This window comes from Alexandromys fortis, unplaced genomic scaffold (assembly GCF_014885135.2).
Source record: "Alexandromys fortis isolate MF-2015 unplaced genomic scaffold, M_Fortis_MF-2015_v1.1 scaffold_25, whole genome shotgun sequence".
Taxonomy (NCBI): domain Eukaryota; kingdom Metazoa; phylum Chordata; class Mammalia; order Rodentia; family Cricetidae; genus Alexandromys; species Alexandromys fortis.
Genome location: NW_026067904.1, coordinates 10,973,989 through 10,996,641, shown reverse-complemented (window position 1 = coordinate 10,996,641; position 22,653 = coordinate 10,973,989). Strand labels below are relative to the sequence as shown.

The 22,653-nt window shown below is 38.5% G+C and overlaps 1 protein-coding gene across 2 annotated transcripts in view; it reads left to right on the top strand.

The window, feature by feature from the left end:
- The window catches only part of Galnt1 (polypeptide N-acetylgalactosaminyltransferase 1), a 76,305-nt gene that overhangs the window by 34,841 nt on the left and 18,811 nt on the right, over positions 1-22,653 (top strand). For both annotated transcript variants that reach the window (XM_050134996.1, XM_050134995.1), the window contains exons 5-9: positions 8,690-8,856; positions 13,932-14,139; positions 17,410-17,580; positions 19,233-19,350; positions 21,601-21,781. In XM_050134996.1, the coding sequence (XP_049990953.1) occupies positions 8,690-8,856; positions 13,932-14,139; positions 17,410-17,580; positions 19,233-19,350; positions 21,601-21,781 (845 nt within the window). The remainder of the gene's footprint in view (positions 1-8,689; positions 8,857-13,931; positions 14,140-17,409; positions 17,581-19,232; positions 19,351-21,600; positions 21,782-22,653) is intronic.

Genomic DNA, 22,653 nt, shown 5'->3' with positions numbered 1-22,653 from the left:
TATATCTTCTCCATTTTGGAAGAGAAGAAATTCTAGACCTCTGCTGCACAACAGTGTGCCTGTAGACAGCAGTACCAAATTGCATGCGTAAAAATTCTTTAAAAAGGAGCTGGAGAGATGTGGCTCAGGAGTTAAGAGAGTGCACTGCTCTTCAGAGGACCCAAATTTGACTCCATGCACCTACAGTGAGCAGCTCACAGTTCTGGTGGAAGTGTTACCTAAGATCCTGGCACCCATATATCCAAAGAGTTTGGGATGATTAGGTGGAAGCCCTGCCTTCCTCTCTCTCTCCCCCCAGACCCTCCCCTCAGAAAGCCCACCAAGAGTTAGCCCCTCCCCAGGGCTTCTCAAGACCATGCCTACTGGCTATTTAAGACCTGGCCCATAGATCTGCTGTGTGTGTCTTCCTTCCTGTTCTTTTCTTTGCCTTCCTGAGGGCCACCTGGAAGTGTTCTGATTTGCATTACCTTGTTTATTAAATCTTGGTTTATTAATTTGGTTTGATTTGGCTTATTGTATCAGTAGTGGAGGAGTCCAGCAACCAGGGATCTAATACTTAACATCCACAACCACTTATAATTTCAACTTCAGGGGATCTCATTCCTTCTTCTGGCCTTTGAGAGCACCTGCGCGCGCGCGCGCGCGCGCACACACACACACACACACTTCAAAATTACAAAAATAAATCTCAAAATAAAAATATTTTAAGAACGTAGATGTCATGTACATCTTATAAGTAGGTATTATAAGCATATTTAAAAATTTAGATCAAGACCTTTAATGCCTTTAATACCAGCACTTGGTAGGTAGAGGCAGGCGTATCTTTGGGTGCAAGGCCAGTCTGGTCTACATAGTAAATTCTGGGGATATGAATGAAGATCCCAAAACAAAATAAAACACAAAAAATTTTAATCACATTGTTAGTTCCTACAAAAATATAACTGATACCAGAGAAAAGCAGAAACTGTAAAGTATAATTATTAAATCAATAAACTATTTAAGGCCTTTTACACAGACATACATAAATAATAACAAACTTCCATTCACACACAGCCTTGTCACTGTATATACATCTAAGGAAAGCAAAGCCAGTCCTTATTAGAAAAAGAAGGACCGTACCAGTGTGCATCATGAAATCAGTGGTGGAAATTAGATAAAGGTGTAATAAACAAGGAGTGTTAGCATAATCTCACTGACAGCATAGATACGGACTTACAAATGAAAAGTGAAGTGAATCTAGCAATATGTAGATTGTATATGTTCAGTTTTATACCAAGTTGGTATATTCCACACAGGAAGCTAAAGTTGCTGAAATTTGCTATAGTAACAGAAAAAAGATATGTTGATATGGTTATTTCATGAAATACAAAGAAAATATTTGATAAAATTTGTTGCTCTCAAGATATACCTTAGGAACTTTAAAAGGAGTTTTCTTAATCTGATCTGTAGGGTATCTAAACAGCACAGCACGAAAGTCCCTTAGCCCAAGTACCTGTGTTGAATAGAGATTCTGAAAGGTCAGAAGCATGCATAGTGTTCATCATTACTACTTCTGCTCCGTGTTATACTGGATGTCTTGGCCAGGCGACACAATAAGAATTTGAAAGATACTAAAAGATTTTATTTAAGCTAGGTGTGGTAAAAACTTGGAGGCTGAGGCAGGAGGATTGTGAGTTTGAGGAAAGCCTTGGGATATATAAGCCCTATCACAACCTTATTTTCAACCTCCTACCCTCAATGGATTATAGATAGAACATTATAATCCATAAGTGTTTAGTAAGGTTGATGGTTTGTAGGTCAGTATTTCTTTCGTTTTGTTTTGTTTTTTGAGACAGGGTTTCTCTGTAGACCAGGCTGGCCTCAAACTCACATAGATCCGCCTGCCTCTGCCTTCCAAGTGCTGGGACTAAACACGTGTGCTACCTACCATGCCTAGCACAATATTTCTAAGGAAAAGATTTTTAGCATGTGTTAGTTCTTTTCAAGCTAGAAGATATTTTTAGAGTATCTTTTTAGAATTACTAGAACATATCAAGTGTACTATTGAGAGAAATTAAATGCCTAAATAAATGAAAAAAATACTCTGTTCATAATCAGTATCATGAAGATTTTGATTCTCTTGTGTGATAATTTAGTGTAGTTCTAGTCATAACCATAATCTTGTGTGTGCGTGTGTTTATAATTTAATTGATTGATTTTTGTCACTGAAAATACAAAGAGCTGGATATTGTTGACTAATTAAAAGTTTTTTAAAAACTATAGTAATCAAGATATTGTTATGTTCTTACAAAAAATAAGACAGATCAGTAGAACAAAACAGGGAATTTATCTTACATCTCACCCTTACATGAACACTTAACTGATGACTAAGAGGTCACTGAGTAGCCCTGAAAGGATGATCCTTTAAGCAGCAAATGCCATTGCATGAATCTCATGTAATTAAGGACAAAAGAGAAACCTTTATTTCCAGCATAGAAAGCAATCTGTATTCTGTGTATTACAAATATAAATAAGAAGGCAGAGCCATAAATATATCTTTAAAGATAGAATATATCTTTAAAATTGGGAAAGATTTCATAAACAGATCATAAGATGCATACCAAAAAGGAAAGGGGAGTTGATATATTAAGTAGGGATCAAACCCAAGGACTTGTTCATGCTAGGTCAAGTACTCTACAATCAACTTTCTTAAAGCCTATATTCATTAAATAAGAGAGTGAAAGAAAAATAAGCTATTGCTAAAAAGATTGTTTGTGACATTCATAACTAGGAAAGTGCTCAAATCCAGGAATGTAGTTTCTGTATATCGATAAGAAAAATAACCCAGTAGAAAAATGAGAGATTTGAGGTGGGCAGTGGTAGTGCACATTTAATCCCAGGAGGTGCACAGTAAACTCAGGAGGCAGAGGCAAGTGGATCTCTGTGAGTTCCAGGACAACCAAGGCTACACAGAGAACCCTATGTAAGAGAAAATAAAAGAGAATGAAAAAGAAAAATGAGAGATTCAATAGCTTCCCTTTTATCTGATCATTTTTATATCCCCCCTTTTTCTTTTCAGAATGAGATCCCTGACTCTAATCTTCCTTGTTTAGTTTTTTTTCCTGACCATTACCAATAACAACTTGCAACCAACCTGCCAAATGATGAAAAATACTCATAACCCACCAAATAACGGAAACCTACCTACTCCACCTCTTGGGAATGTGAGCCTCCTATTCTCTAGACCGATTCCTGTTGTCTGTGGGCAACAGCATTTTTAGGGGGCCTTGAGAAAATTGAGATAATAATCAAGTTCTGGGAAAATTATCCATGACATTTGTTGGCCAGTTTCTGTGCAGTGGGAAAATATAAGACTTTTCTGTAGTACTGACTAGAATAGTCTGTAAAGCTGGACTATCTCAGTCCCCAGCCTTAAAGCTGTTCTGAATGTAGAACTCTCAGGAAACTACAATTGAGGTACTCTGAGAGACTAGATCACCTGGGCCACACATTTTCATTGGAGTCTGGTCTCCTTGCTCTGAAAACATAATAAACTGTTGAAAGTAACATACATATCTGTATTAACACAAGTATGGAATGTGTGCACAAGTCAGCTAAAGATGATTTTTTGTTTATGTTTGAGCAGGTAAAACATATATCAGTTGTCTGTAGTTTTTTTTTTTTAGGTTTATTCCTTTATGTCTATAGCTTGGATTTTGAGGGGTTTCCCCCCAATCAAATCTGATCTCTATCAACTTTGAAGGAATCCACAGCTTTTCATTTTCTTTGGAAACAAAAGCATAACCTCTTCCCCAAAGCAGTATATTTTCTGATTTCCATTTTAAAGCTAAGACTATCCTAAAAGAAATAAACGACTGGTTTTATTCAGCAGTCCCCTCCATAATCCAGTGTCTCTTAGCAGCTGTTGTTCTCTATTCATTAGCCTCCAAAAAATTCAAAATTAACACAGTACCATGCAGGATATCTGCATGTTTTCCATCTTCATGTGACTTACCCTTTTTACATTATTTTATTCTCCCTTAAAGACTTTATTATTTATAAACTCTTTTTTTATGACTGTCTATACCCATTTTCTTCTCTTAAGCCTACACACATATTTGAAGCACACCATAACCTGTTTAGAGGTATTTTTTCATCTGAATCTGTCTTTACTGACCATCTCTAGCCTTCTGATTGCGGGAGACAAATCTTAAACTGTTATATCAGCTGCCACTGGTGGAAGACTCTAGCCCACAAGCAGTAGTCGGTCACCATGCCTCCGTATGCCACAGAGCCCTGACCTGCCTGAGATTTCAGGACTAGGAAGCTACATCCAACTCCGTATCCAGAATTTTTTTTTTCTTCCTCAGGCCCCCGTGTTGGCCCATTTGTAGAGAGACTTTTCCTTTTGAACGTTAGCTTGTTTCTAAGTAGCTCTTATAACTTAACCCACACCTTTGTAATCTATGTTCTTCTGCATGCTCGTTGTCACATCTCCATTATGCTCATCCTGGTTGGCCACTCTGCCTTTCTTCTTCCCAGAGCTCTCTCTGTCCAGAAGTCCCTCCTATACCTACCTCCTGCCTAGCTATTGGCTGTTTAACTTTTTAATGAAACCAGTCACAATGACACATCTTCACACAATGTAAAGGAATAGTCCATAACAGGTACATGCAAAAAATCAGCATTTTCATCCTTCATGACCCAGCAGTTTCGTATATATGCATGCAGCAGGAAGCAAAGACAAAATGTTTATAGCAGTAAGTCTGTATTGGTTCCAAAAGTTAAAATATGGGCTGGAGAGATGGCTCAGAGGTTAAGAGCATTGCCTGCTCTTCCAAAGGTCCTGAGTTCAATTCCCAGCACCACATGGTGGCTCACAACCATCTGTAATGAGATCTGGTGCCCTCTTCTGGCTTTCAAGCATACACACAGACAGAATATTGTATACATAATAAATAAATAAATAGATAAATAAATAAATATGAAAAAAAAATTAAAATGTCTGACCTTGTATTAGTAAAGTAGTAAAGCACCCTGGTGGTGCTTTCTTTTAACCACAGCACTTAGAAAGCAGAGGCAGAGAATTTCTGTTAAGTTAAGGCCAGTGTCATCTACATAGTGAGTTCCAGGTCAGTCAGGTGAGACCTTGTCTCAAACAACAACAATAATAAATAAAATAGGAGACTTTGTAGTAGTAGAAATGAACAAAAACTGCATGTCATTCTAAGGATGAATCTTGTCAACATAGTAAATGGAATATATATATTTGTGTGAAAATCAAAACAGATCAAGCAAAAGTCCTTCAGAACGACACTAGTTTTTGCTTTAGGGACAAATGAGATAATAGCAACAGTAAGGATACAGCAATATTTCGTTCTCATTTAGTGATAGTTACACAGTTGTTTGCTCTCTACTAAGTCATTCAGCTCACATTTTTTTGGGTGTATTTTGTTTCTTTTGTTGTTGTTCTGGGAATTGAGCCCAACAAATTTGTTTTGTGTGCTCTGTGTTTGCTACATTTTATAATACAATCAATTTGGGAATGAGTGGGATGTGCAGCACTTTACAGCAGCAATCTACAATACGGTGTTGTAATGAGGTGAGAGGAGACAGAAAGAGAGGATAGTATAAAGTACTATTTGTGCATTAATGGAAATGACCCAGTTAAGAGGGGAATTTTTGAAAGGGTGTTAAAAGCAAAGGCTTTGGGCAGCTGTAGGTGAGAAAGTTGATAGACAAGATCATGCAAGCCCTCTAGAGGGAAAAGCATGATTTTGTAGCCCTGATACTTACAGAATTATATGTGTATATTGATACCATCATGGAATCACTTTGGGTAGCTTTTATTTCTTCTGTGAAATTGGAAACAAAGGTATGAGTAAGGAGGGCAAGAGTATTTTAAATCTGAGATGTGAGAGAGTTTGAAGGAGTTGTCTGGGAAGGTGTAATGTTGCTGGAGTGTGGGGAGAGCCCACGTGAGGATTGTAGGTCCTTTAAAACGAGACTCCCCAACCTGGCTGGGCTTTTATGAACCACATAGAACAACCCAAGCACAGATGTACAACTAAGGCAAAGTTGGATTGAGCTAACTTTTCATTAAATTTTCCTTACTCCAGCTTTTTGTTTAATTTTTTTTTCATTTTGTTTCTTCCTTTCCTGTTTTGCACAGTTTGAGCTGATACAAATTTCAGTTTCCAGCTATTGTGTTGGAGCTGTACATTTTGTTTTTATGTATTTAGTGTAGCCTCTGAGTAAGCTTTAATGGTCAAGGTGTGGATTTACTTTTACTGATTTGCATATTTGTTCATACATGTACTATGGTTTTGATCTGAGCATTCATATTTTACTTTATTTCTCAGAGCTGCTTCACCATTAACTCCAGTTTGGTCTTCTGGACCAACTTGTTTATAACCTTGATAGTGACATAGTCCCAGTCTGGCTCTGCCATATACTACCGTGTGATTCCTAGAGTCTCTGTATCCCAGAATCCTTATCTGTAAAACAAGGAGGTTAACAGGGGTGATTGTGAGGATTTATCTACTGCTGTCATATTTCCCAGCACTTAGGATCCAGAGGGCCCTTCAGATCCAAAAGTGAGCTCTATGTCCACTGGGGAGTCTTGAGACTTCCAAAGAGGATTTACAGTGAAATGTCAAGTCACAAATACAGACTGTCATTGGTTCGTCCTCACACTAGAGCTGAGCAGGATCTGCTGTCCAGAGCAACTCCCTAAATGGAAAGATAGTGTCCCTAGCATGTGACTTGCTCACCACACTTTTAAATCCAAACCCCTTGTTTCTAGAGTATAACTTAACTGGTTTGGATCATCCTGTATCTGCTTGCCAGTTTCACTGTTTTATGAGGTGCCAGGATCATTTTTCCAAAAAGACTGGAAGAAAGGATGGCATTGTCCCAGTGTTAAAAATAGTTAAGTAGAAGTAGAATCAGTGAATAATTTTTATAATATGTGATATTAGGAAAGGAGCCCTAAAACAAATCCCAGGTTAGTTAGAGGCCAAATCCATCCTATGTAGTTCACTCTTAATGTTTAAGAAGTAATAATGGTACCCTTTGTTGAGTGCTAATGGTGTAGCAATTTGTGTAAACGTCATACTTAAATAGTTGTCAAATTAGACCTTGACTAAATGACCTGTCTCAGGTGTACTTGGGAATTCCTGGTCTCCATGGCTGTGCTGCTGCTGCTTGTAAGGTTACTCTCAGTTGATCCTACTCTGAGTACATACAGAAGAGTCTTGTAACAGTACCAAGCACTGTTTGCTACATAGCCAGGCTTCTTATGGTGCGTTCTTTGTTAGTGGTAAAAGCTAGTAATTGACCAAATTTAGGTTATAAACAATGCATGAAAAGTACATTTCATTTAGAGAGACGTAGAGAAGAGTGTTGGAGTATATGTGATATATATTTTTACCTTGACCTCAGAAATCCTCTTTTCTAGCTTCTTTCATATACTACTACACTGTTTGGCATATGTGGATAATGAGGGGCGAGATTTGTCATAAATGTCTGATTTGATGTGTGTGTGGTTATACCATTTACTAGCTGTTAGTTTGACTGACCAAGCGTCTTCATTTCTCTAACCGTAGTTTCCTCATCTGTAAAACTCCTCTAATTTCAGGACCCTAATCCAAAGTTAATTAGCAGGACCTTTGCAGACCAGTGCCCTGAGAGTTAGGCTGACATTCCACTCTAACATTGTTTTAGCATTGAACAGAAAAGAACCTGAAGAAACTTGATCTCTTGCTTGTCTAAGGGACAACACAGGACTGGAGGGGAGCGATTGTTCTCTTATTTTCACTGTTCCTCTTCTTTACTACCACAGCTTTCAAGCAGTTTTGTGTAAGCAACACAGTAGTGCCGCAGTGAGTAGACAAGAGAAAACCTTTCTTTGACCAGAGGCCCTCTGGTCCCCAGAACATGGGTAGAGTCACCACTGCTTTCCTCTCTGTGCTTCCCACCACTGCAACTAACAGTGCAGATTCAGAAGTACTGATGTCGATTGCTGTTGACTAGAAATATATGTCAATAAAATAAAATAAACTTGAAAGCTGGCTCAGCACTTGGGAGCTCTGGCTGCTTTTCCAGAGGACCTGGCTTTCATTCCTAGCACTCACATGACTGCTCACAAACCATTGGCAACGTGAGTTTCAGGTAATCCAGTGGCCTCTGTGGGTACTAGGTGTACACGTGGCGCACAGATGTGCGCACAGATATGCCCACAGGCAAAACACCCATACACATAAAATAAAACTAAAGCCAGTTGGTTCTTGAAGTATGGTTTGAGATTATAATATAGCCTTAGTTCGTTCTCCATGGGCATGCTTTTAAATCCCAGTACTTGGGAAGCAGAGGCAGGCGGATCTCTGTGAATTCCAGGCAGGTCATAGCTACATCGTGAATCCCAGTCTCATAACAACAATAATAATAATAAAGTAAATCAACCCCCCAAACCTAATTGGGAGAGCTTATTTTAAGAACATAGGCAATATCTTTAAAATAATTTTTTTAACTCTCTTACTTTACATCAGTATTATTACACATGCAACATTAGTCAAAACTTAAATGGAAACCAACTAAGAGTCTCACCATTAGCACAAACTTTTTATTGTTCTGTCAGCTTATCTAGTATAGATTCGTTTACTGTAGTGTCTTCAAGTCACTTTTATAAAGGCCTTTGCTTTGTCTCTAGGTGTAAAACAAAGGTGTATCCAGATAACCTTCCTACAACAAGCGTGGTGATTGTTTTCCACAATGAGGCATGGAGCACACTTCTTCGAACAGTCCATAGTGTCATTAATCGCTCACCAAGACACATGATAGAAGAGATTGTTCTTGTAGACGATGCCAGTGAAAGAGGTAAAGTTTACATTTTAATCCAGTGACATTGGACCTTTGATCACTAACAGTCTGCAAACCTTTGCTTTCATTTTAAATTAATAGTTATATGTAAACTTCCAATTTATCTAAAACTCCTTAGCATTTAAACTCATTCATATAGTGAAAGGTATTCCATTGTAAAACTTAAAGAGTATTACTTTAGTGTTTAATTGTGCTGCATCTTAATCTTATTAAAAAAGAAATAATGCTTTAAGATGTAAAGTTGATGTAGAATAGGAAGAAACCCACACCTTGTTAGAATTTTCCTCTGTGGAAAACTGAAGATCGCAAATGGAGAAATTCAGTTCTGAGTGGCAAGAAGAACCTTTGCAGAAAATGCGGTCCAGACTGGAGTTCTCTGAATTCTTGCTGCTTCCTTACTTTCTAAGTTTTAGGAATGATCTGTAATTAGGTGCAGAACGTGATTAAGCACAATTAAAGTGTGATGTGTAGTCTGACTCTTTTCTCACAAATCTGTCACGTCTCTTGCTCAGATACCCTTCTGAGAATGTCAGGCTTTTTCCACAGATAGAGAATATCCTCATCTGTTTCATGAAGCACGCAGGAAAAGGTACAGTGTTTATTCTGAACCCTTCTTGGAGATTTCATACTGCAGAATGCTATAGAAAAGGTGGCACTAAGTTAAGTCAGAAATCCAGTGTTTCCCAGTGCTTTGTTTTTCAGCACAGTCCATCTGTGCCGCAGCACTAACTAGTATCATGTGCTGCCAGAATTCCTGTTTACATGGGAGAGCTCCAGGAAATAGGTTTTTACTTTTCTTCATTCCTTTCTTGTATCTGTATGTGGACTTGTGTACATAGGTATAGGTGTCCATGCCGGTCTGAAGAGAGCATGAAGATCCTCTGGAGCTGGAGTTAAAGGTGCTTTTGAGTCTCCCAGTGTGGGGTTTAGAAACTAAACTTGGATCCTGTGGAGGAACAGCGAGTGCTCTCAAGCCCTGAACCATTTCTTGAGCCTCCATACCTTTCTTAATGAACTTTAAGCCTCATAGCCCATCATTTTCACCTCTTTGAATGCAACCAGCTTTTTTACCTGTTCTTTCATTGCATCTGCTGAGATGATTGCAGTCAACTGTTACTCTGTCTGCTAGTTGTGTCTATATTGTGTCCATTTTAAACTAGTTATATTTAGTTATAACATACATTAATTATTGGAAATAATTTGTGTTAATAGTTTTTTGTTAATAGTTTATTTTGCCAGCTTATACAAGTATAAGTGGAAAATAAGATAGCTCTCAGGTGTCCTTATTTTATCTCCTTAATCTATCATATAAATAATTTGTATGCCAGAACACATTTATATATGTAGTATATAATTAACATTAAAGTGAAGAAGAGCTATTATTAAGTAAGTAGACCACACTTAAAGAATAGCTGTTGACAGGCCAGGTCAGATGGCTCAGGAAGGAGGTACAGGTGCTTGAGTTCAGTCCCAGGAACCAACAATAGAAGAAGAGGACTGACTCTCAGAAGTTGTACCTTGACCTCACATGGCTACTTTGGTGTCTGTGCACCTGCACTCACATCCACATCACATATACACATAACAATACGAAAGAACATGATAAAATGAAGGGTTTCAGAAACATCTTAGAAAAAAAGAATAAGGGCTGACAATAGAGATAAATCATATGTTGGTAATTTTCAGTTAGAAGCCAATTCTTTTAGAAAATTAATTTTAGAACTATTACATACAATAAGCCCTGCTTAATGATATTTTAGTTCTGAGAAATGCATCATCAGATAATTTTTGTCATTGTAGAAATCACAGTATATTTAACACAAATTAAGATGACTGTGATGTCACTTATGGTCTACTGCCATATATGCTTTCTATCATGGGCTGAAACACCATTCTGCAGCAGCACTTTCCAGTGACTCATGCATGTTATTTATTTATAAGGAGTTTTCCCCCCTCAGGCAAATAATTTTATTCCCCGCCCCCCAAGTAGCCTCTGTGCAATCACATTAGTAAGAGGCAAGGAATTTACATCCAGTAAAGCGAACAATGACTCAGTAGTGGCTTTTTTTTTTTTATTTATTGTGTGTAAGTATTGCTGTGTGTGAAGGACAGACAGAGAGACATTGCCCTACACACCAAGGTATACAGGTAGATGTCAGAGAACAACTTTTTGGAGTCTGTTCTTTCCTTCTGTCACATGGGTCTGTAGATGGAAGTCTCTGTCCCATCTGTCTTGCAGCTGTCAGTTCCAAAGAAACACACAGAGGCTTATATTAGTTATAAACTATTTGGTATATTGCTCAGGCTTATTACTAACTAGCTCTTACAACTTAAATTCACCTATAATTTTTATCTATGTTTAGCCTTGTGGCATCTTTTCTCAGTAAGGCAGTCTCATCTTGCTTTCTCTGCATCTGCCTTGCGACTGCATCCCTGCTTTTCCTCTTTTCAGAATTCTAGTATGGTTGGGTCACTTCCTGCCTGGCTGATGACCAGTCAGCATTTTATTAAGCTAATATGAGTGACAAATCTTTACAGTATACAAGAACATAATCCCATAGCATGGGTCCCAGGACTCAAACTCAGGTTGTCAGACAAGTACACTTTAGCCAACTGAGCCCCCTCACCAGTCTTATTGTAACTTAGTTTTTCCCTCATTGTACAGGATGGAAATGTGTGTATTTCTGTTGAATCTTAGAGCACTCACTAAATAGTAAGAGCTACAGCACCATAATAAATTTTGTGAGTGCTACTAGGGACACAAAATATAAACTAAATCTATCTTTCCTCAAAAACCTTAGAAGTCAGAAATTATAAACAATTAAAGCGAATCTACAAATGCACAAGAAAAATTTCAGCAGTACCAGCAAGTGGCAAATCTCTGACAACTTCATGCTGTGTGGTGGAGTGATGGTTGTGGATATTTATAGGACGGTAGTCAGCAGGGTATTTAAGGAGGAAGGCTTCTAGTCACCACTACCTCCTCAGGACTTGATGCTTAAAACTGTATGAACTGAAAACACAAATTTCCTAGTGTCCATTGTATGAAAGTTACAAAGATGTCAGAAGTGCCAAGGAAATTTGTTACAGTGCTACAGAATCACATATTAAATTTTTTTGTTACCAATGAAAGGGTGTATTAATTAATCTCAACTCTCAGGAGGCAGAGGCATGCAGACCTCTGTGTGTTCAAGGCCTCCCTAGTCTACAAAGCAAGTTCCAGAACAGCCAGATTAAACTTTGATTAGTTTAAGCTAATAGAGCATATCTTGTACCCCACCACAGATGATTCTGTTCAGCTCTAGACACATAGACTAATGCTGATCCATATTTGTACAGATTAAGTGCTCCACACTCCTGGATTCTCTCTAGAGGCCCTTCTGTTGGATTCTGTTTGCTTGTTGGATTGGTGTTTTTGAGACAGGATCTTGCTACAAAGCCTAGGCCAGTCTGACCTCAGTCTTGAGACCCTCATTCCTCTGTTCCAATCCCCTAGTACTGGGATTACAGGTATCCCCAGTGTGCTTAGCCAGTTAGTATTCATATAGTGCTCTGTCCTGCATAAAATGATGGATTTGATGTTAGGCAAGCCTGGGCTATAACAAACTGTCACATTGATCAAATTCATGTAATATTCTGAGAGTGTAGATATTCATTGCTAAAGTCTGCGTGATAGCACAACCTTGCGGGCCACTGTGAAGATAAACACATTTAAGGTGCAGAGTTTTCACAAACCCACTCACTGCTAGTATAAAAATGTTTTTCTCAGATTGCATTGTCCAAACCTTTTCCCTTAGAATCTGGTTATATTCTTCTCACCTTTTGATTTAGTTCATAAAATCATAGTATTATTTTGAAATACTATTTCTAGCACAAATATTAGGAAATGAGTTAACAGAAAAGAGATTAGGAATCAGATATAGCCCTGTCTTTTTGAAGGGTTTGGGTTTCTGATGACATTACTAATGCCTCAATCTGATTCTGCCAAATAGAATCACTTTCTTCCCATTTGTCCTCCTACTTTCTTTCCATTTGTCCTCTCACCCAGTTTAGAGGAAGCTCTTGGAGTCTTGCTTTCAGTATTTAAGTAGCCCCTTGATCTTTCATCATCAATTGCTGAAGTCTTAGAAGAAATTCTAAGATTCTGTAAATCAATCCCTAGATAGATTATACACATCTTTCACTCCTACTGGTTAGAAAGACACGGTCCCATCACTGTCACTCGTCTGACACGGATCTCTCAGTTCCTATCTCTTAGGAGTTTTTCACTTTCTTATTCCTGCTGAGTATGTAGTCAGAGACTGTGTGATCAATAAGATACTTTGTTTCTGCCTTGGAAGAAATCTCACAGTTTATAAAACTATAATAGCGGTTACAAACTGTTTCTTCTCTCTGTTGTGATCTAGATTTAATATTCTTTTGTTTGTTTTGTTTTATTTTTCGAGACAGGGTTTCTCTGTGTCACCTTGGCAATCCTTGAACTATCTGTAGACCAGGATGGTCTTGAACTCAGATCTGCCTACCTCTGTCTCACTAGTGCCAGGATTAAAGGCATGTGCAACAACTCCCTGGCCCAAATTTAATATTCTTAAAATGCTTTTTCTGTTTTGTGTATGTTGGGTGTGTTAGTGTTTTGTTTTTTGAGACAGGATCTCAAAACTCCCTGTGTAGCCAACACTGACTCAAAATCCTTCCGCTTCTGCCTTCCAGGGTTAGGATTACAAGTGAGCACTATCACACATGGCTGGGCTACTTTGCTTCTGTTACAGATTCTTCAGCATGATTAGGAAGAGAATTGGAAGCCTGATAAAAATGCGTGGTGACATGCCTGCCCTAGGCGATACTTGAGCCATAGGTTTGTCTTTGTGTTCCTATGGCAAGATACAGCTAGTCATACCACCATGAAATTAGAAGCCTTCCTTCAGGGAATGGCATTGATGAGGCAAGGAACCCCACTAGGAGGACTCTGTCAGTATGTATATGTTGAAGGAATGCTACAAAATCAAAATTGCTTTAAATTTGGGTCATGCCAATTCATGCCTTTTTATTTCATTCTTTTGTTATATTTTCAGACTTTTTGAAAAGACCTCTAGAGAGTTATGTGAAAAAACTCAAGGTGCCAGTTCATGTAATTCGAATGGAACAACGTTCTGGATTGATCAGAGCTAGATTAAAAGGAGCTGCTGTGTCCAAAGGCCAAGTGATCACCTTCTTAGATGCACACTGTGAGTGTACGGCAGGGTGGCTGGAGCCTCTCTTAGCCAGGATCAAACATGACAGGTAATTTTTTGGAATTTGTGAATTTGTTCTTAGTTATTTTTATCTTAAATTGTGTGGAACATTGTAGATTCTGTTTTAAATAAATACAAAAGAGTACCATTCCCTCAAGTAGCCTTTAAAATGACTTCAAGAGTGCTCCAAACAAAATACAAACAAGACCACAGTCTTAAACTGTCAGTTAACCAGTTTGCAAACTGTCCTAATGGAGATGAATTAGACAACATATTGTAGAATTGTTAATTACTCTGTGTTCTAGGTTGGCAAAATAGGACCAGAATAGGCAGACAGTAATGAACTCATGGGAAGTTTACTTGTCCCTGCTTTCAAAGACTGCCACAGGACAGGCAGATTATCTCATCTTTGTTGATGCCTTCATAGGGACTATAGCTCTCATTTTGTAGCATAAGGCTGAAGAGGGGCACCTTGTATCCTGGAATCATCTTGTTATCCTCTTGATACAGAATAAGCATTACTGCGGTGTGTCTATGGTTTTGTCTTTCATGTCATAAACTTTACAAAGAATTGTCTGACTTTCTCTTGGTTCTAAAGTGTCAGGAAAGATGTAACTTCAGTCTGTTTGACCTTTCTAGTTGAATTTCTGCTTGCCCTGGCAATTTGATCTTAAAGCTCTCCACATCAACTTGAAGGCTTAGATTGTATACAGTAGACTTTCACTAGTCCAGTGGAGAATGGAAGGGTTAAGGTCACTTATTCTCTGTTAGAAAATGGTGTCACTACAGCTATCTGTTCTCAGAGACAAAACAAACCAGCATTGAACCAGAGGACACCCAACAGTTTAAGGAAGAGATTATTGCCCTGAAGAATCAAAACAATAGAATATCTCTCTAAATATTTGTCTTTAAGTAAAAGGTGACTGGTTTAGGAGATACTTGATTGCATAAAGAAAAACCCATAAACTTCAGAAACACGATTCTGAACCCATACAGAGAAGATTGTGTGTGTGTGTGTGTGTGTGTGTGTGTGTGTGTGTGTGTGTAAGAGAGAGAGAGAGAGACAGAGACGTAAAGGAGAGAATTGACTAAAACAACAACCAAAATACCTTAGTTTGGGCTATATGATGGATTATATATATCTCCTGAATAATGTCCAATAGATAATGTCAAAGTGATGAATAAATACAAAAGCAGATTTTTTGTTGTTGTTGTTGTTTGTTTTTTGTTTTTCAAGACAGGGTTTCTCTGTGGCTTTGGAGCCTGTCCTGGAACTAGCTCCTGTAGACCAGGCTGGCCTCAAACTCACAGAGATCCACTTACCTCTGCCTCTGGAGTGCTGGGATTAAAGGCGTGTGCCACCACTGCCTGGCTTCAAAAACAGATTTTTAAAAAATTCATTATTGAGTTGACACAAAAGAAGAAAGAAAGAAAGAAAGAAAGAAAGAAAGAAAGAAAGAAAGAAGGAAGGAAGGAAGGAAGGAAGGAAGGAAGGAAGGAAGGAAGGAAGGAAGGAAGGAAGGAAGGAAAGAAAATCACAAAGTGAGAGCAAAAATGCTGTCCTCTCAGTGAGGCCAGCTGGTATTTGTGGTGTCTGTGCTGAATTCTGGGATACTGTCCCTTGATAAACGTATGAGTTGAGAGTGACAGGAGCAAAGCTGGGACGCTGAAACTTCCGCTCAGTGAGAATGAGAAGTGGATCACACACAGCAGAGTCCTGTGTGTAAGAGGGGGTGTGCTCCCACCAAAATATTTGAGCGGAACATAGAAAAAGTAACAAATTAACTGTTTATTTTTATGAAGCTAGAGTAATTTTAATTAAAAAAAACTAGTAAAGACCTATGATTTATATTTTTAAAAAGTGTGTGTGTCTGTGTGCCTCTGCGCGTGTGTTTAAGGTCAAAGGACAACTTGCAGGGATTGATTTTTCTCTGTCTCCACGTGAGTCCTAGTAATCAAACTCCTGTTGTTAGGCTAGGAATCAGGCACCTTTAGATACTGAGCCAACTTACTGGCCCCAGGGTGGGGAGTGGAGGAGACAGAGAAAAAAAAAAGCCAAGGTGCTCAAGCAGAAGTCAAGGGACAACTTTCCGAAAGGTGGTTCTTCTATTGTGTTGATCACAGGAACTGAACTCAGGTGATTAAGTTCAAGGTCCTTTACCCTGTAAACCATCTCACCTCACCAATCCAAGGGAAAGACTTCTTTTCATCTTCTTTTTTTTTTCTTTTTTTTTTGAGACAGGGTTTCTCTGTAGCTTTGGAGCCTGTCCTGGCACTCACTCCGTAGACCAGGCTGGTCTCAAACTCACAGAGATCCACCTGCCTCTGCCTCCCGAGTGCTGGGATTAAAGGCGTGCATCACTACTGCCTTCTTTAAATACCAATAGAATGGATATGATATCACATCCTATAAACTATATCTGTGAACGACCATATTTGGGACACTTTCCTTCAAAAGAGCTGTTGTCATTTGGGTGTTTTTAGGGTGTGTGTGTGTGTGTGTGCGCGTGCGCATATGTGTTTTTCCTTTAAGCCAACTGGAAAATACCTGAATATGTGATCAGTCTGTATGAAGAAATACAAACCCAAAAGAAAAGAATTCCCTTCTAGTAACTAAAAAATTTCAATTTCAATTTCAGTTGGTCATGGCAATATACATTTTTGGTCCTAGCACTTGGGAGCAAAGGCAGGAGGTTCTCTGAGTTTGAGGCCAGCCTGGTCTACATAGTGAGTTCCTGGACAGCCAGGACTGCAGAGAGAGGCCTTGACTCAAAAACCAAAACCCAATCAAGCAAGCACAATTTGTGTGTGTGTGTGTAAATTCAAAAAGTCCTGAGCTATTTATTTATTTATTTAGTATAATTTAATTAATAAAAGTGTAAGAAATCAGCTTCAAAGTTGATAGCATTACAGTGAGGAATATGTATATATTAGGACTAGAAAACAGTAATGAATGCTGACTTAAGTAACATCCATGCTACACATTTTCCCTGAATGCTGTAGATTACATAATAAAAATACTCAATTTCTCACTAGCAAAAACTGAAGAACAGAAGTGACGGAGTTGTTTATAAAGGAAAATTTTGTCTAAAAGTGATTAAATGTATAGTCATTAGTATAATATTTTCCATGTGGCAAATAGAAAAAAAAAATTGTGTAAAAGAAGAAATGCAAAAGGACAACGTTCTCAGCCAGCAAATGATTATGATACTGGTTTGGTATAGGTTGTAGCAGGAAAAATATTTTGCAATTGTTTTGTTTTATGGTCGTTATAGTTAGAAACATTTGAAAGATTTAAAATCTCCTTTTATGACATCAGGAGAACAGTGGTATGTCCTATCATTGATGTGATCAGCGATGATACTTTCGAGTACATGGCAGGCTCTGACATGACCTATGGTGGATTCAACTGGAAGCTCAATTTTCGTTGGTATCCTGTCCCCCAAAGAGAAATGGACAGAAGGAAAGGTGACCGGACTCTCCCTGTCAGGTGATTTGTCAGACGTTTCCTTTGTAGTGTGTTGCAGAGAGTTGTGACATTTCATCGGTTGGGTTAAAGTGTACTTTGAGAAACACCTAGCAATCGTATACCTTGTATGTAGTCAAGAACTGTGTTTTACGTATATCTATTTTTAAAGGGGATTTTCTCCTCCAGTGAATAAAGTTAGATTATCTTTCATTCTGTGAACTCTAGTCTACAAGAAAAATGATGTCATACCTATGTTCCTTCTTTCCTGTATGAAAACATAACAAATTTCTAAGTTCAGGCTGCTTAAGTCAAGCTCCTCAGTTACCATGCCATTATGTTAAAGTGCCATCTCAGAATTGCGGCTCGCACTGTACCATGTCTGGGTGGTAGTTACTGACAGTAAGGTTAGAAAAGCTTGTTTCACACAATTTTTTAAAATAACTAGAATCAGCAGTGTATAAAGGGATTTTCATTTATGTGTATTTGTTTTTCTTTTTACTGTACTTGATCACGGGTGGCAGGAAGGCATAAGAATCATCTGGTAAGGGCATGAAACAGACTTTGAGCTCCTAAACCATCCTAGTATTTATCCCAGTTGCATCCACTTGCCACTTCTGTAGCACTTGAACTCCATTTTCTCCTATTTTAAGCATCTCTGGTCTATTTTCCCATGAATTCAAATCCAATTCTGGAGAAGTTGAAGAGATTTTTATTTTTTCACTTAATACATTCTTTTCCAGAGCCAGTCTGAGATCTGTACCCATTCAAAGAGGCCCTCAGTTCAGTTCAGTGTTAAATCAAGAGCTCTTAGATATTTGAGAACTTTGGGAATTACAGCTTTCACTGGACAGACAACGCTGCTGTCCTAGGGAATCCTGGAAGAGCACATGTCAGTGACTTCTGAACTTAGGAACCTTATGGGATATTGGATCCAAGAACTTAATCATTTTCTCTTGGTGGATTGAATTTTTTTACCCCTTCATACTGACCCTTCATGGAAATCAGTGATTAACTGGAACCCCTGCTACCTGTCCCTTTCAGTCCTCCCTCATGATCATTTCTCTGCCTTTTTACATGCTTCTCTTCCACCCCGCCCTGTGCATGCCTGGACTTGGCTTCTGCAGAAAACCTACTACAGGCGGTTAGGGTCCTTTAGAAGAAGTGTGTTCTCTGTACTGCATCACCTCCTTTATGCTTTCTCTAGGAAAGGCTGTCTTTATTTTCATCCTGTCTTAACTTTAATCTTTCAACCTGCCATTTCTGCAGTATTTGCCACCCTTTAGAACTTAGCATTTTAACCCTAACCTGAGTCTAGTTGAATAAAATTATCAACTACCTTTATAGTTGCTAGGACTTTGGAATCAAATACCTGGTCAAATGGAGAAGGTTATGAGGAACATTCAATTTAAGGAGTCTGAGCTAGAAAGTCCTGTCCAAGGATCAGGAAGAGTGCTACGGACAGGAAATATTTAGGATTAAACAGAGCGTGAGCAGGGTGCAGATTGTGTTTGCCACAGCAGTCCCCGAGGGTGTAAGCATTCTGAAGAGGATAAGAGTAAGCATTATTCTGTAGTTATAAACAGCTGTAGAACTATAGTACTTCTAAAAACAAACACTGATTATCAACTTTAAATTACTAAAATTAATGGCATAGTATTATGATTGAATTTCAGAACACCTACAATGGCCGGAGGCCTTTTTTCAATAGACAGAGATTACTTTCAGGAAATTGGAACATATGATGCTGGAATGGATATTTGGGGAGGAGAAAACCTAGAAATTTCCTTTAGGGTAAGTTCCCTTTGACAAAAAATATAAAATCTTTTACTTAACCACAAATATGTGTTCATTATTCTTGTTGTCTATATAAGAAATAAAATTTAGTGAGTCTAATCTGACTCCAGAACCTTCAGCCTATGATGGCACTATGGATGATTTATTAAAAACTATTTCAACAAATAACATGGTTAGCTTTACTAGCATAACTGTTAAATTTCTGTTCTTTTAAGGAAGTAATTCAAACTTCAGCAACTAAATAGAAACAATTTGTAATTTAAATGGGCTGCTTTGGTACCTAACTGTAAAACATAATTTCACATTATGTTACTTCCTTCTTACCTAATTGAAATTGTTCTCTTATTAAATGTGGTTACCTTATTAGTTTTATGTTTTTCAGTAAAAGATGACAGCAGTTAGGGAGATGACTCAGTCAGTAAGGTGTTTGCCACATATGCATGGAGGTCTGAGTTTGATTCCTAGCTACTACTGAAAAAAAGCTAGGCATGGATCTGCTGAGATGACTCAGTGAGTAAAGACGCTTCCTTCAGTCTGAGTCAATCTCCAGGACCAACATGGTAGAAGGAGAGAACTGACTCCTACAAGTTGTCCTCTGACATATGTACCACATCAATTAAATGCTTAAGTTTTATGATTTTTTTTTTTTTTTTTTTTTTTTTTTTTTTTTTTTTTTTTTTGGTTTTTCGAGACAGGGTTTCTCTGTAGCTTTGGAGCCTGTCCTGGAGTTAGCTCTTGTAGACCAGGCTGGCCTCGAACTCACGGAGATCTGCCTGCCTCTGCCTCCCAATGGATTAAAGACGTGCGCCAATGTTTTTATTTTTTAGGGCAGGGCATAACAATGCATACTGTAATCCTAGTACTGGGGACAGAGAGACTGTAGAATCCATAGTTACATCAGTGAGCTCTGGTTTCAGTGAGAAGCCCTGTCTCAAGATAAGGAAAGTGATTTAGATAAATAACTGATGTTACCCTCTGGCCACCACACGCACAACCACACATATACATCACAAAAAGGAAGAAAAAGACAAAGCGGTTCTGAAATGACTCTTCATCGGCCTAGTTGACCTTTCATTGTGTGTCCACTAAATCAGCATGTTAGGTGGTAACACAAGCTGCCAAACAGCTTCTGACACAGCAGTCAGTAGAGACGCACTGAGTGTGCTCCAAGTGGAAGCAGGAAGCTCCTTTGCTTCTAGAGACTCTCTGCCTAAGTGTAAAAGATGAGACCTGAGCTTCCAGGAAATCTCACTGAGCTCTAACGCTAACACTGAATAAACTTGGGAAAACCTGAAGGTAGACAGACATACTACTTAACAAAGCCAGAAGTGTTTCAAAATGTGAGTTTCAATTGCAAATATGAGGTTTTCCTTTATAGTACAAAACTGTATTTTGAAACAATTGCATTGAATTAAGAATATAAACTATACTTAATTTTTCTTTTGGTCCATGTGTCTTATTGATTGGACAAATAGATCAGAGCATACTATCTCTGTCTTGTTGAAGAATCATGGTTGGTGTCTGTTCTGTGTGATGTGTCAGTAGTGGCTCAAATTTGGAGAGACAGAACTAGAAACAAATTTGGCTGAATACTCCCTGATCATGGGTATGTGTGGTGAGTGTTAAATCATGAGCCACATCAAACATGTTGAACACAAACAAACAGAGTGACACTGAACACTTCCTGAAGTGGTGTGTCCTTGTTGACAAGGGTTGATTGAGGCTGTGAGTGTCTCTCACTCTTCCTGCGTAGTTCTTCATAGCCTGTCTAGTTTGTATTTTATCTGATTTTGACCAAAATTTTGAAAAATGTCTGGTCCCCGGGAAGTATTGGCTGTACACCAGAGCAGGATCTCGGAGTCCTGAGCTTTGTTGTTTATTTTTGAGACCCAATCTCACTATGTAGCACTGGCTAGCCTGGAACTCACAATGTAGATCAGGCTGGCCTTAACTCATGGAGGTCCATTGCCTCTACCTCCTGAATTCTGGGATTAAAGGTGTAGGTTACCACAGCCAGGCTTGTGTTCTGAATTTTAAACTGTATGTCCAACGCAATCCACTTTACTCTTTTGTTCAGATTTGGTAGTTTATAGACATATTGGAAAGAATTTATCAGTAACTACATATTTTCCATTCAAGGCTATAAATTAAAAGTCAACCCCCCTGTTCAATTGAAAAAAAAAATAGCACATGAATGCTACAGCAGCTCTGGTAAGTAGGTACTAAGCTTCTTCCTGCTGTTTTCAGATTTGGCAATGTGGAGGAACTTTGGAAATTGTGACTTGTTCCCACGTTGGTCATGTGTTTCGGAAAGCTACACCTTACACGTTTCCAGGAGGGACAGGGCAGATTATCAATAAAAATAATAGACGGCTTGCAGAAGTATGGATGGATGAATTCAAGAATTTCTTCTATATAATTTCTCCAGGTTAGTATACTTTGCATGATATATACAAAGTGTACCTTTTTCCCCCTTGTGTGTGTATATGAGAGAGAGAGAGAGAGAGAGAGAGAGAGAGAGAGAGAGAGAGAGAGAGAGAATCAGAGAAAGAATTTTCTTTTTACCTAACTATAGCATTTGACATTTCTGAGATTTCATCTTATTAAATTTCAGCCATTTTCCTAGCTGACAAAGCACTCTCTGGACATTTGGCATTTTTATCCAACATTAAAAATACTAGTACTTATTTATGGATTTATATATGTACGTAGAGATGGGCTCATGTATCTCGAGCTAGCCTCAAACTCACTGTGTAGCTGAGGATATCCTTGAGCTTCTGATCTTTCTGCCTCCATCTCCCAAGTGTGCCTGCCTGCTTTACCATACATGTTTTATGTGATGCTGGGGGACTAAACCCAGATTTTCATGTATGCTAGTTAAGTACTCCTTACTGAGCCACATCCCCTGTCCATAGAACAATACCACCTCAGAAGCAGGTTATTAGCATTCTCCATAAGCAGACCTTTAGTGCTGCTGTATAAGACTTTAATGAAACCATCTCTCGTCACATAGCCAATGCAGAGGCTACAGCATTCCTCAAGAGACTTTCTAAGAATTTCGTTCTGTTAATTGGGCTTTTGTATGTCTGTTTCTTCCCAGAGATATGCCTCTCTGAAATTATTACTATTCTGCCTTGGTTGTTCAGTTACAGTTCTTCAAGACTCAAGTGGGTATGAGCAAAGTTCAGCAAATTATGTGAGAGAAAGCTGATTGGGTGTAGTTGTACTATTTAATACTTGTGCCAAATAGTTTTTTCAGTTTCTTGAGACATGGTTTCTCTGTAGCTTTGGAGCCTGTCC